We start from the raw sequence: 13,584 nt of genomic DNA, 5'->3' as shown, positions 1-13,584 counted from the left end.
GGGAGAGTTCTAGAGGAGAGGTCAAGGGTGTTCTTTCCAACTCAAGATCTTCCTATCACACACCAACACAACTTAAGAGTTCAAGAAGAGTTTCCTGACCAGGGGGAGACTTCGGTCAGTATACTTGAGGACTCTAATCCTCCCCCTTCATTTTTTGAACCATTTGAAGAACCTAGCCAGGGGAAGACCACTCCTATGAGGCACACTATTGAGGTCTTTCAAAACCAGATTAACCAGAATAAGGAGATGTAGACTTATCAGGGGAAGAATTACAACCAGCTAAAGCAAGTGGAGAAAGGTGACACGTTACCACCTCAGTCTCTTGCTCTAGAATTAGATTCTATTGTTCACCTTGAGGTATCTTCTTCTGATCTTCCTATTGCTGTGAGAAAAGGAGTCAAATCTTGCACTCAGCATCCCATAGCTAAATATGTCTCTTATGATTCTTTGTCTGACTCTTACCGTGCTCTTATATCTTCTCTATCATCTATATATGTTCCTAAAAGTTGGCAGGAAGCCTATGCTAATAAGAGATGGAAAACAACTATGGTAGAGGAAATGCAAGCAATGAAGAAAAATGACATTTGGGAGCTGGTTACACTTCCTCTAGGAAAAAAACCAGTGGGCTGCAAATAGGTGTTTGTGGTTAAACAAAATATGGATGGATCAGTCAACAAGTTGAAAGCTAGACTAGTTGCAAAGGGGTTTACCCAGACCTATGGGATTGATTATCAAGAGACTTTTGCCCCTGTTGCGAAACTAAACATTGTCAGAGTTTTGTTGTCTGTAGCTGTGAGCAAAGACTGGAACTTGCACCAACTAGACGTAAAGAATGCCTTCTTATACGGGGGGGGGGGAGTTAGCGGAAGAAGTCTATATGGAAATCCCACATGGTTTCTCCGATGACAATACTACAGGGAAAGTTTGTCAGTTGAAGAGGCAATTTATGGGTTAAAACAGTCTCCTAAATGCTGGTTTGGACGCCTCCTGAAGGCAATGACTTCTATTGGGAATAAGCAAAGCAATGTTGATCATACACTATTTGTCAATAAGTCAGGTACTAACATCACACTTCTCATTGTTTATGTAGACGATATTGTCATCGCAAGGAATGATGGTGAAGAAATTCAAAAGTTGAAGAACTTTCTTGGCAAAGAGTTTGAGATTAAAGATCTAGGGAAGTTATAGTATTTCTTAGGGATTGAGGTGGCTCGATCAAAGAATGGTATATTCCTATCCCAAAGAAAGTATGTCTTAGATTTATTATCAGAAGTGGGAATGTTGGGGTGTAAAGCAGTTGATACCCCTACTGAAGCTTAAGCTAAACTTAAAGAAAAATAAGGAGAACCAGTGGACAAAGGAAGATACCAAAGGCTGATAGGGAAGCTTATTTACTTGTTCCACACCAGGCCAGACATCGCTTATGCCACGGGGATAGTGAGCCAATTCATGCATGATCCATATTTAGCTCATATGAAAGATGTTACCAGAATACTACAATATTTGAAGGGAACTCCTGGAAAATGAATACTTTTGTCACCCACTGATAATCTAAAAGTAGAAGTATACACTGATGCAGACTAGGCTGGATCTCCAGACAGGAAGTCAATTTCAGGTTACTATACCTTTGTTGGAGAAGTAAGAAACAGAATGTGGTAGCTTTATCTAGTACCGAAGCTGAATATAAAGCTATGGTTCATGGAGTTTGTGAGCTACTATGGTTGAAAAGCTTGCTGCAAGATATTGGAGTCCAAGTTCCAAACCCTATGATGTTATATTGTGACAACAAGGTTGCTATTAGTATTGCTAATAATCCAATGCAACATGATTGAACTAAGCACATTGAAATTGACAGGTTTTTTGTCAAAAGAAAGCTGGAACAATGGCTTATCTACATGCCTTTTGTGAGGTCTGGAGACCAAGTAGCAGATGTTTTCACTAAGGGTTTAAAAGAAAGAAATTTCATTCCTATTGTAGGCAAGTTGGGCATGAGTAATATCTATGCCTCAACTTGAGGGGGAGTGTTGGATTCTACTAGGAGTTCAATTAGAATTTGTATTCATGTAAAATTCTATTCCTTGTAATAGTGTACTTTCCACTTAATTATAAATAGAGGGCTTGAGACCATTGATCAAATAAGCCATTCTACCAATATCGTGTTTCTTAACATTCTGAATCAACCCAAACGGGTTGCTGTGATGCTTGCCAACGTTCAGAGCAGTGTGATTGTGATGGCAAATTTGCAGTTTCAAGCTGATAAAAATCTACAAGCGTGCTGCATTTAGCGGATATAGTGACGAGGTACAGGACCTTGATGATGCTGTTCAATAACTTTGGAGAAGAAGAGGTGTAGCTTATAAGGACCTGGTTGAAGTTTAAGGGGTGCTGCCAGATTGCCATTTCATGATGGAATATTTTCTATTTCACTTCATTATGAAGAAAAGGGTCTCGTTGGAACATTTTCTGTTAAAGGATTAGCTGATAAACACTGAAAAACACCAGGGAGTAAGGAAAGAAATCCTTGAACAGAAAGTATGCAATGGAGAAGACATTTCAGTTCCTTGTTCGAATCACAGGTTGGTATCTGCTATGCCTACATTTTTCCTGGACAGTAATGTGTGGATTTGTTGCTGAACTGGCATGGCTGTGCACCAACCATGTGAGAATCAAGCTTCTGATCACACTCCACCTAGAGGTTAATATTCCATGTCACCTTGAGGGCAAGATGAAACTGAAGCGGGGAAGTGTCAATAAGACCCTGGTATCCAAGGGGGTGAACATCGAAGCAGACAGGGGGGACATAGGGGATCAATTGCACTGGATATGTGGCGAATAAGTAAGCTAAAGGACACATGGACAGATGGTGAAGTTTGATTGGGTGAAAGCCACGTTTATGTTGGGACTTTGTAAGGGGGAAAAGTAGTTAAAATTGGTTTTGGGGTGTTTATTAGCGGAAAGTAGGGAATAGAGAAAGGGGAGAAGAATTGTGTAAGGGGAAGGCACGAGTAGAGCTCATAGGTGAGGTGAAGACCCTCAGTTGGAACAAGTAGAATAGGATTCGCAGGATTTATGTGGTGGAGATATTGTATGGCATTTGGTCCTTAATTTGAGTTGATTGAAGTAATTCCCTTGTTCGATCCCTGTTCATCCATTTATTTGCAGTGTGTGAGTTGGGTGTGGATTGTAAGGCAATTGCAGGTTTATCTCACCAAGAGAGGAGCTCAGTTGCAGGGTTCAAATGAGGGAATAATTGGTTTCGTATCAGTATCCTATTAAGGTTCCAGGTGTCTCTATTGTAATCATTTCCACTTCCCTATTTTAATACAATTGACCTATTACTTAATTTATATTAAAAACAAACACGCATACACACACTAATATACCAATTCTTGGTACCTCATTTAAAACTGAGAGATATAAAAACACTCTTTAGATAACCATTAACAAGAAAATCATCTCCAAAGGTTACAGAATACTGAAATGCATCATAGATGAGACTGGTGTTAATCTCAACACATCAAAATTAACAAGCCCAAGTGCCAAAGCATATGCTATTTTCTTAAAAAAAAAATGCAGGCCAGATGGTATGTAGATCTAATATGGTAGATTTACAATATTTTGATATTTGAAAGTTTCAATATAGACAGATAATTGACTGAAACAGAGAAACTTTTCAGTAAAAATGACATTTTGACTCCAATAAGAGTCGCACAATACTAGAGACACAAATCACTCGCTGCTATATGCTTGATGAGATGCCACCATTAATCAATCCATTGTGCAGAAAAAGACCTAGGCTTTCAATGCTGTACTTGATCATTCTTGTTACCGAAAGCTCTAGATGCATTGCTAAAATGTCACACCACAGTTGAGATTTTTGGTGATATGCATATAGTAAAGATCAGAAATATACTTTGGAGCATGATGAATGATGGGGTCCAAGAAAATAACATACAGAGTACTTACCAGAAATAGAAGACAGCTGCAATCAGCAATGTCAATTTGATCTCACCCAGCAGCCTCCAACCTCAAAATCACCATTTTACTTGGTATGGGTTGAATAAAGACGAATAGCTAATAACATTGATCTGAAGAGCTCGAATCAACAACCAGGAAGAGAAGTGAGAGAAGAAAAGATGCACCACAAGCTGATTGAAAGATTTTTGAGTGGAAAGGTGGGCACACCCTGCTGATGGGTGTCTAGTGGACAACAAGTAGAATCACTCTTTAGAAAGTACAACAATGATATCAGAGGAAGAAGAATGTGCTGAAGTGGCAGTAGCTGAAAACTCCCTAAATGTAATAGCATACACAACAGAGTAGAATGAACATCCCCTTCATGGCATAAGCCCACTAGATTCCCATATAGGAAGCCAGCAAGTCCCAGCACTGTTGCTCAGTTTGACAATGATGACCCCAAAGCTTACTTGAAAAGTCAAGTACCTGCAATAAAGGTGCTCTTGGATGAACTACACGAATGGACAATAATTCATGGTTCAAAGTGCATGTCTGCAAGTCCCAGCACTATTGCTCAGTGTGACAATGATGAGCCAAGTGCTTTACTTGAAAGTCAAGTACCTGCAATAAAGGTGCTCTTGGATGAACTACACGAATGGAAAATAATTCATGGTTCAAAGTGCATGACATGCAAGAAAAAAAAGAGAAAGAAGTTAATAACTATGCACTGGAAGAGAAAGACTAGAAAAGGTTTTAAGGCATGCATTACATAAAGAAAAGTACTTCAGTGGCAACTTCATTTCTTACTAGTTACAACATGCACAGAATTAGAGTGCCAACGAGAGCAAATAATTGATGTAGTATGTCCACTTCAAGCTGGAAATCACAAGCAGAAACTGATGAGATGTATGCTAATAGGTTACCTCTACTTCCAACTAAAGGGCTTTAAAAATTGAGAATTCAGAGAAAGATGAATAACCTATCTACGGAAGTGAATATTGACAACAGAAGGCTGCAAGTATGTTTGTTGGATTGAAAGCGCTAGGGGCAAGATAGGGTGAAATACGAAAGATATTTTCTTCGCCCGACCATCTGCACCACCAGCCTCTGGACCTATTCGGGAAGCAAAATCATTACAAGGTCAGCACATGTTCAGAATCCGAGTGTACCACGTGGCAACATCCTTAAAAGTTCTACTTAAGTAGCAATCTATCAGATAGCATGATCTAGGGATTATCAGTTTGCTCAGTCATAGACCTGGTTTTATCTTGAACATCAATGATTTTGGATGCCTCCTCGAAATGAACTTGATAGGATGGTCCGTGGATTGTCTATGTCGGTCAGTTGCAGATATCAACTGTCATTGCAAGCAAAAATAGTGTGATGATTCCATGACATATAATATGGTAACAAAAAGGAAAAACAAAGAAGAGTTTGACCAGACAACCAGTGCCAGAAAACTTAGAAGGTACAGACAAATGAAACAAAAACCAAAAATTAAGCAGCAGTCTGAAAAAACAAAGCTGACTAGTAAAATTGTAACAACATTTTACAAAGGATCACCATGAAAAAACAAAACACACCATGATATAACCAAACCAATGAACAACGCAACTTCTAGGGTGTAAAGGAAATGCAATGCTGGACTTTGATATCAATATGCTTACCATCTAACAAATATTCATTCATACTCCAAGCATACCCAACAAAAATTTTCTATGCTGGCTACTAATGATGCAACTTGTGCTTGGATCATTGTCTGATGTATAGCAACCCAAGCACAAGTTGCCCCTCTCTCCTTTGTACATTCGTTGTTCTTTGCTTTTATTTAATTATTAAATCATCCAAAACAAAAGTTTGTATAACCAGTTCAACAAGTACTATGTGTGTAAGCCAATGACGCAACAATCGTCATAGAATTCCTAACCTAAAAACATGTTACCAAACTGAAAAACTGAAAATTTAGCTAGATGGGAAGCAAATCATTCCCTCTAAAATAAAGCATCATTAAGTTTTCATGGTCTAAGAGAAAAAAATGGCTTTACTAGTTTGCACTACCAGAAATTTGACTCATGAACGATGCGTTATGAGGATTACCAAAAAAAAAAAAAAATCGATGTGTTATGAGTATTACGACCATGTGAAGTTACCTCTTATACTCTATTGTCTCTGGGGCATAATGTACTCATCCATGGTTCTTTCACTGGTTAACCTTTGGAGGAGAATCAAAATCAAAATTTGCTTTTGATCTTAACAAAGAGAACTGAAACTTGTTTGCATAGCCATTAGAAGTGAAGGACAGAAAAGTCATGAATTCTAAATTTGGAATATAATTGATAAATTGTGAGGGATGTCTTGGGTTGCTATACATCAGACAATGATCAAGGATAGAGCTTTGGCTGATGAAGGATTATATTAAAGAGACATAGAAAAAGAATAAAAGGGCATGCTTGGAACCACTAAACCAAATTTTGGAAGAATATTACTCACTATTGACACAGGCTACCATGCATAGAATATCAGTGATGGCTTCTAATGAGCTGAATTGGTACAATTCCAGCACTGGAAAAGATGGAAGTTCAACTATTTACCCGTTACTTAATTCTGATTGTATGCTTGGTAATCTAGGGCCAACAGAGATTAGGTGATACAGATTACAACAGCTATTTGGCCTATGGATACGTTTTTCAGAATGAAGAAGTACATAGATTTACACAATTTATGTGTTATGGTAACCAACTATTGGGCTTATAACTAACTACAAATTTGTCTTAAATTGGTTTCATGCAGAAAATGGAACTTACAATCAATGAACTATTTTAGATATATCTTTGATTAAATACAATGTTTCCTATTAATGGAAACGGTTGTAAAATTAAATATGAAAATTACGGATAGTAATTTTAGACATCATTTGATCAGATGATTACACGAGCATATAGGCTTTTTTTTTTTTTTTGGGTATGGAAATTCACTAATCAGAATAACAACAGCCTCAATGATTGAAGATGTTCTTGTGGGAAGAGAACAGAAGAAATAAGAATTGGGACAGCAATCCCGTTTGCATTGCTCAACAACGCCAAAGTCTTATAAAAAGTTATACTATTTAATCAAATCATCTTTAATTGATGGGGGATTATGGGTTACATTGCATAGATAGAGATCATCTAATATTCTTACTTTGACTCACAAAACGGTTCCCAATCACTCTAGGGGACTCATATACAAAAAGGTATCAGCATCCCAAATTGATTTGCCAAGTTAAATAATAAAGGAAATAAACTCAAAATAGGACTCTAACTTAACCAATGAAATAAATCATAGTTGTCAAAGCGTCCGCCTAGGCGCGCCTAAGAGGCCGCTTAGGCCGAAAAACGGTTTTTCAACTGCTCTTTTTTGAACCGCTTAATTGACGACCGTTCTGCAAAGGAACTCCAAGGCCCAGAGTGACATAGAACCTATTTTTTTCTTCGGGGGCGCTGCCCCCACACCCCCGCCGGCAACAGAACGTGAAGCATAAGCCATACTCAACATCAAGAATCAATTAATCAGTAATTGCCTAGGCAAACGCTTTGACAACCATGTTTTGATGAATTGAACTTACGTTTGTGTTCTTTTTTTGAATTATTTTCATAATTATTATTCTTGAATGCTTTTTTTGGGATGAATGTCATTATTGAATATTTGTTTAGCTTATTATAAAAAGTAGTTGTATTGAAAAGTAGTTTAAAAGTAGTCATATTGAAAAAAAATTGACCCAACCGCTTTGGTCACCTAGGCGCCGCTTTAGCCTAATTGCCTAGGTAGGGCCCCAAACACTTTTTTCGCCTTGCCACTTTGACAACTATGAAATAAATCCCATTTTCCTCCATAAAATCACAAGCCGAGTACATATATGATCTAATCCAAGAGTTATTCCCAAGGAAAAAGCTCAATTTGGTAATGTATCTACATCTATCAAGGTGACCAAGGTGCCTAACATAAAGCTAAGATCAAGGGTGTCTTAGCCCCAGATAATCCACAATAGAGAAATAGAAAACCATCAGTTTAGAGTCAGAGCCACCAATACTCAAAAAGTACGATCAGCACTAGTTTTATTGAAGATCCTATGGTAGTAAACAACTGTCCTAAATTGCATATAATTCCAACGGTTGGATTGAGAGGTATAGAGGTGGACTGAAAATAGAAACTTAAGGTCTGCTGGCTGAATAAGGTGAAAGATGGATTTTATTCTTTCTTCTTGGTTAACATAAAAAATTTATGCTAGATTTAAGAAAGGGTGCATGTTTCTAAAATTTTAGCTTGCTGCCGTAGGATGGTCACAATGATGGATTAAATGACGGGGAATGTGAGATGGAATGGAGTGCTAGTAAACCCAGCAGGATATGTAAAATGGAAGAGGGGGGGGGGGAAGGAGGATTCAATCACCTAAATTTTCAGTTACACATCTGGTTAGAACAGAGGAGCAGCACCAGGCTTCTAACAGTCACTTAGGATTGAAATATATCTAGTTTGATGATCTCAACAGCAAAAGCAACTCCAAGTGATAATAGTAGGTTTGAACAAAGAATAGAGGAGGATAGGTGGATTTGGCTCTTAGACTCCTTCAGCCCTAGGTGTTTTAACTCACAGAAAAGGCTAAGATCAATGATGACTTAGCCCCATTTAGACCCACAAATCAGGAAAAAGAATAAAGAATTAAGACAAAAATAGAAGTCTAGGGTGTACGGCCAAATCAGACTGCAGAAATTTGATCAGGCACCTCATTCAAGTGAGATGCCGGGCATCAAATATAACAGAACAGTTTGAATAGAAGACGTTCTCAATTGATGGTCTCAACAGTAGAAGCAACTCAAAAATTGAAGTATTAGGCTTCGAACAAGAGAATAGACGAGGATATTGAAATTAGAAATTACCAAGCTTTATCATTCAGCCACATGTATGAAGACTAAAAGTCTAAGAAAGAATCTAAATTTTACAAACTTAGGGATAGCTAGAAAAGAAACTAAATAAAGTCTTCAGTCTTCCAAAGCCATAGACCCCACAAATCTTCAAAAAGCGCTTTCAGAATAAGACAGAGATTGCATATGACACTGTTCACATGAACAATAACGTGAACAGTGTTTTGGCCTTCTAGAAGTCCAGCTAAGCTCTAGTGGGCCCTATGGCCAAGGGGTCAGTTCAAAAATGAACCAACTCTATTCGTCTTAACTCCCCTAATGTATTTCTTGCCATAACAGCTTAACATCTATGTCAGCTCCCCCCCCCCCCTGGGATAAAAAATTTGCTCCCGAATTCTGTAGAGAGTAGGTTTGATCTTCAAGTTGATCAAATCTCTTCAATTTCTAGAAATAATCAGATAGTGCATTAACATATGAATATAATCTAAAAGATGTGAAGTTCTCTTCCAAGTACTTAGGTGGAATAACAAATTCCGCATGTTCAACTTTCACGTCATTAGTTGTATCAGTGGGTCTACAACCCCTTCAACGTCAAGTTCATCAAACTCTTCCATGTCAATCATGGTCTTTCTAATGGCTTCTTCAACTACTTCATCAAATACATTGCCCATAGCTGCAACTTTGTTGACTTCGAATTCTTCAATGCAACCCTCAGTATTTGAAATATCAACAGTTGACTTTTCCATTGGGACAAAGATTGTTGGAATATGTCATCATTATGGCATCTTCACACTCTTCTTCAAGGGCAGCATCACTATTGATCAGGGCCCAAGGCACTTAATTTGGGGCCTATCAGCTTATATTTATGCATAGATTGAGTGGACTTCTTTTGATGAGTTTGCCGGCAGGTTAATTAGATTCAGTCACCATTTGCCACATCAGGACCTTATAATGCATGGTGAGATTTCAATATTAGGATATGGCACCCATTCGGATCCATCTTATGCCCCTGTAACAAAGGGTATGTCAAGTTTGAGACTTGCTTCTTAACAGTGAAGACAAAGCTATACAGTGGACCTAACATTTAGTTATTAAGACTTGCTTATTCCTTGTCCTCACCATCTGGACCCCTGATGTCGAACAGTCTTCAGTCCGCTACAAGGCCTACCCTGAAACCAACCATTCAGAAGTTTCTGTTTCAGTTTGACCGGGTTTCTTATCATTTTGTAATAAGACTCTTATCGGGGATGGTCTCAATTTTTTTTCCCTTTCTTCTTCCTGTGTTTGATCAATTTGGATCCATTTTACGCTCTTATACAGAGGGTTATCACTACTCAATGGACCTATCATTTAGTTAAGTAAGGGTTTCTTATTCCTTGAATGCTTCCCGGAGCCCCAGACTAAGGAGGTGTCAATAAGTAGGTCTGGGCCAGTTTTGGTCTATCACTAGCCCAACCGGAAACCAACATTCATGGGCTCCTATTGGGTTCAGCTGAGTTGTCTGATCTTTTATCAGCTTAAAATCAGGCTCCTATTGGGTTCAGTTGAGTAGCTCTGAAAAATTTAGGGAGGCTATAATAACACCATATGAGCAAAATAATTTGAGTCAATCAAGTTAGTACATTGCAAAATCTAGTTCTCTTACCAGTTGAATACTCATCAAAGAGGCACAGTACAGGCACACATACCTTAACTCATGGGATCAACATTTGACTCACAGGATTTCCACAAGAATATTATTGCAAAAATGTTGTTTTGCTACCATGTTACTAAATTAACGAGTAACAAAACTAGAAATTCAAACATCCATTATTGTATGCAACTCAAGAAATTCAAACTTCGTTATGTTCCTTGTATATCCAGGAAAAGCAGCATATATAGATTTCAAATGACCATTTACTGTAATTTAAGTAGAAGGCCATTAAGAGAAACATCACCTTAGCAATATGTTCAAGCGTAATGGCCTCGGGCACAATCGTAGATCTCAGCCTGATCACAACCCATCCACTGCTTCCTGACAGAGGAAAACACTGCCCAGGCTCTCCAAAACTTGGCTGTAACATCTTATGCACATCACTATGAACCCCAATTTGGCTAGTTGCAGCAAACCAACCCAAGCGCTTTCCAGGGTAGTAGGGGTTTGAATGCTTAACCACCCTGCCCCCACCAGAGGCCAACGCATAGTCTACCCTTCCAAGCCCATCAGCTGCATGCTTTTCAATCTCGTTTGAGACAATGTCTCTAGCCAAGGCCTTAATGTCATCCAAACTCCATCTTCCCCACCCATTTTGAAACTGGATCTCTTCTCTGTAACGACAACAGCCCTCCTCCGCGCATTTGGCTTAGAATCCAAAGCCAACGAAGGGTTACCGTTGACCGCCGGATTTGCATTGATCGGGACGGTCGAAGCAGACATCGTTTCACTCGAAAGCCTTACCCTGTGGCTACAACTTTGGGAACCACTAAAACCCAGAATTCAAAAATAAAAACCCTACAATAATTCAAAGTCGTGATAAAATACTTCGGCAGCAACAGTTGACTGGAGTAGCCAATACCAGAAGAGGGAGCGATCGAAGACCAGAGACAGGGAGAGAAAACTGCTCTGCTTGAGATTTCCGAACGATGGTACAAGTGTAAATCGTGTGAAGAAAAAGAAAGTACATCTATTAACAAGTTTCAAGTTTTCCACCGTGTTGGCGTAAGACAACCTAAGTCGAGGTGTTTTGTTTCTGGTTAGAGTGTCAGTGTTTTCCAATGAATTTTCTTTTTCTTTTTTGGGACACATTTTCCAATGATGGAGGAAATTAAATAGAAATTTTACCCAAAAAAAGAGGAAATTATAAAGAAATAGAAAATTTTATGTTTGAATTCTCTTATTAGTCAAGCCTAAATTGTGTTGGGTCCTCTATAGAAAAAATTACACATCTAAGTTTAGGGGTCTCTAACACTATGGTTAACTTATAGTTGAATTAAATTCTAAAAGTTAGCTGGCCCGGATGAACTTCATTTCCAAAAAAAATTTCTAAAAGTTAAAAGATCAAAATGTCCCCTTAAGAATTAATAAAATAATTTTATAAATTTCCCCATGTACCTTTCATGTAGGAAGGTGATATTGTGAATGTATTCTTCTTCCTTTATCCTGTGGAAAATCACTCCCCACCGGCCCCTATCATAAACCATCCACCAAAAAACAAAAACTGCCACTGTTGCTAAACACATCTAGTTCTACAACCACAGTCACCCCCAAGGTTGTATCCACCACACATTTGCCACCAAACTATATCATCCGCCATCATCTTCATTTTTTTTTTTGGTAGAAAACACAACTATATTGATGGAGACACAGGCTCTGACGGAGGAACAGGCTCCTTCAGCCACGCAGTGGAATTTTGCCAAACCAGTGCAGTCTAAAGCATTAGGGCTTCTTGGGCCAAGGAATGAACCACAAAATTGGCTTCTCTTGGAGTAAAACAAAAAACACATGAAAGGGGGGGGGGCTGCTGCCAGGTATCTAATATCAGATATCACATTTTGAAGCTGAAATGGGATAGGGATATTTGGGTGTAAGAGTAGCCTCACCACTGAAAGACAATCAGACTCCAAGATTACATAAAGCCATCCTTCTTCAACAGCTAACCAGAGCCCTTGTCTAATCCCCATTGCCTCACCAACCACAGCTTCACCAAACACTGCTGGAATTGATTTTGCCACTAGTGGATTTCCATTCCAATCTTGTGCTACAATGCCTATACCACTTGCTGTCCTATTTGCCCGTAGTGCAGCATCAGAATTGATCTTGATCACTCCTCTTAGAGGTGGCTGCCAATATATGGTGTTATGATAGTTTGGACGTGGTTGGGACTGAAGTACTAAACTCAAACCTGTGTTGCTTCTTGCAGCAGAATTCTGAACTTCTATATATTCCTGGGCAGCATGTGAAGCCAGCTGAATAACCTCCTCTGGAGTCCATCGATCTGTTGTATATTGATTGATGTTGCGTGCCCTCTAGAGATACCACACAATGAAACCTATATGGGCTTCCAATGATGTATATCATCCGCCATCATCACGACATCCATAATCATTGATACCACCACCAAATTTTTCTATTTTCCTAACTGTACATTTACGGGACCCATTTCACAACCCACATCGATTTGCTCCTCTTTTACTCTTGATCTTCCTCTTGAACTCATCAATCTCTACTTAGGCAAAACCCTAAAGTTGCATTTGTTTGCAGGAATATAGTGGGTGGACAAAAAGGGGTGGGAAACTTGTATTTTTTTTTTTCCAAAAAATTCTAAGCTATGGTCAGTTTGGATACCTAAGGTGGGAAAATGACAGACAATTCTTGCCACCGTGGAATTCTTGTCGGGGCTTGTTTTTCCCACCCCATTGCCCTCTCAAACTCCCACGATTTTGATGGGGGTTTCGAGGGGAAACGAGGGAAAGTTGGCAAAGGCACAACAACTCTCACTTGGTGGGAGTTCTGAACGGGTGAGTCTTCTTTTTCTTCCACTCCTTTTTTCTACTGTCGTCTTTATCTTCTCTCCTATTTCTACTGTATTTTTCATCTTCTGTTGAGTTGATATTCTGAAGTTGGCAAGCAGGATCCAATCTCAGAAATGGGTGCCTTTCTGCTTGACGGAGAGAACTAGAAATAATTTTGGTTATTGTTATTCTAGGTTGGGCTTTAGAAATGTAATAAAAGACAGGGCTTTCTTGC

The 13,584-nt window shown here is 38.8% G+C and overlaps 1 protein-coding gene across 1 annotated transcript; it reads right to left on the bottom strand.

Moving 5' to 3' along the window:
* Positions 1–2,211: 2,211 nt before the first annotated feature.
* On the bottom strand, positions 2,212–13,054 carry LOC149007538 (uncharacterized). The gene is made up of 8 exons (XM_089167094.1): positions 12,989–13,054; positions 12,438–12,863; positions 11,296–11,302; positions 10,796–11,199; positions 5,215–5,314; positions 4,937–5,070; positions 4,765–4,833; positions 2,212–4,578 (listed from the first exon to the last, which is right to left on the bottom strand). The coding sequence occupies exons 1-6, from the start codon at positions 13,052–13,054 to the stop codon at positions 4,937–4,939; spliced, it is 1,137 nt and encodes a 378-aa protein (XP_089023220.1). The 3' UTR covers positions 2,212–4,578; positions 4,765–4,833.
* Between the last annotated feature and the right edge of the window lie 530 nt (positions 13,055–13,584).

Source organism: Hakea prostrata, chromosome 8 (genome assembly GCF_041222555.1).
Source record: "Hakea prostrata isolate BN-2017 chromosome 8, UWA_Hpros_2, whole genome shotgun sequence".
NCBI lineage: Eukaryota > Viridiplantae > Streptophyta > Magnoliopsida > Proteales > Proteaceae > Hakea > Hakea prostrata.
This window is presented reverse-complemented; position numbering and strand designations above follow the sequence as displayed.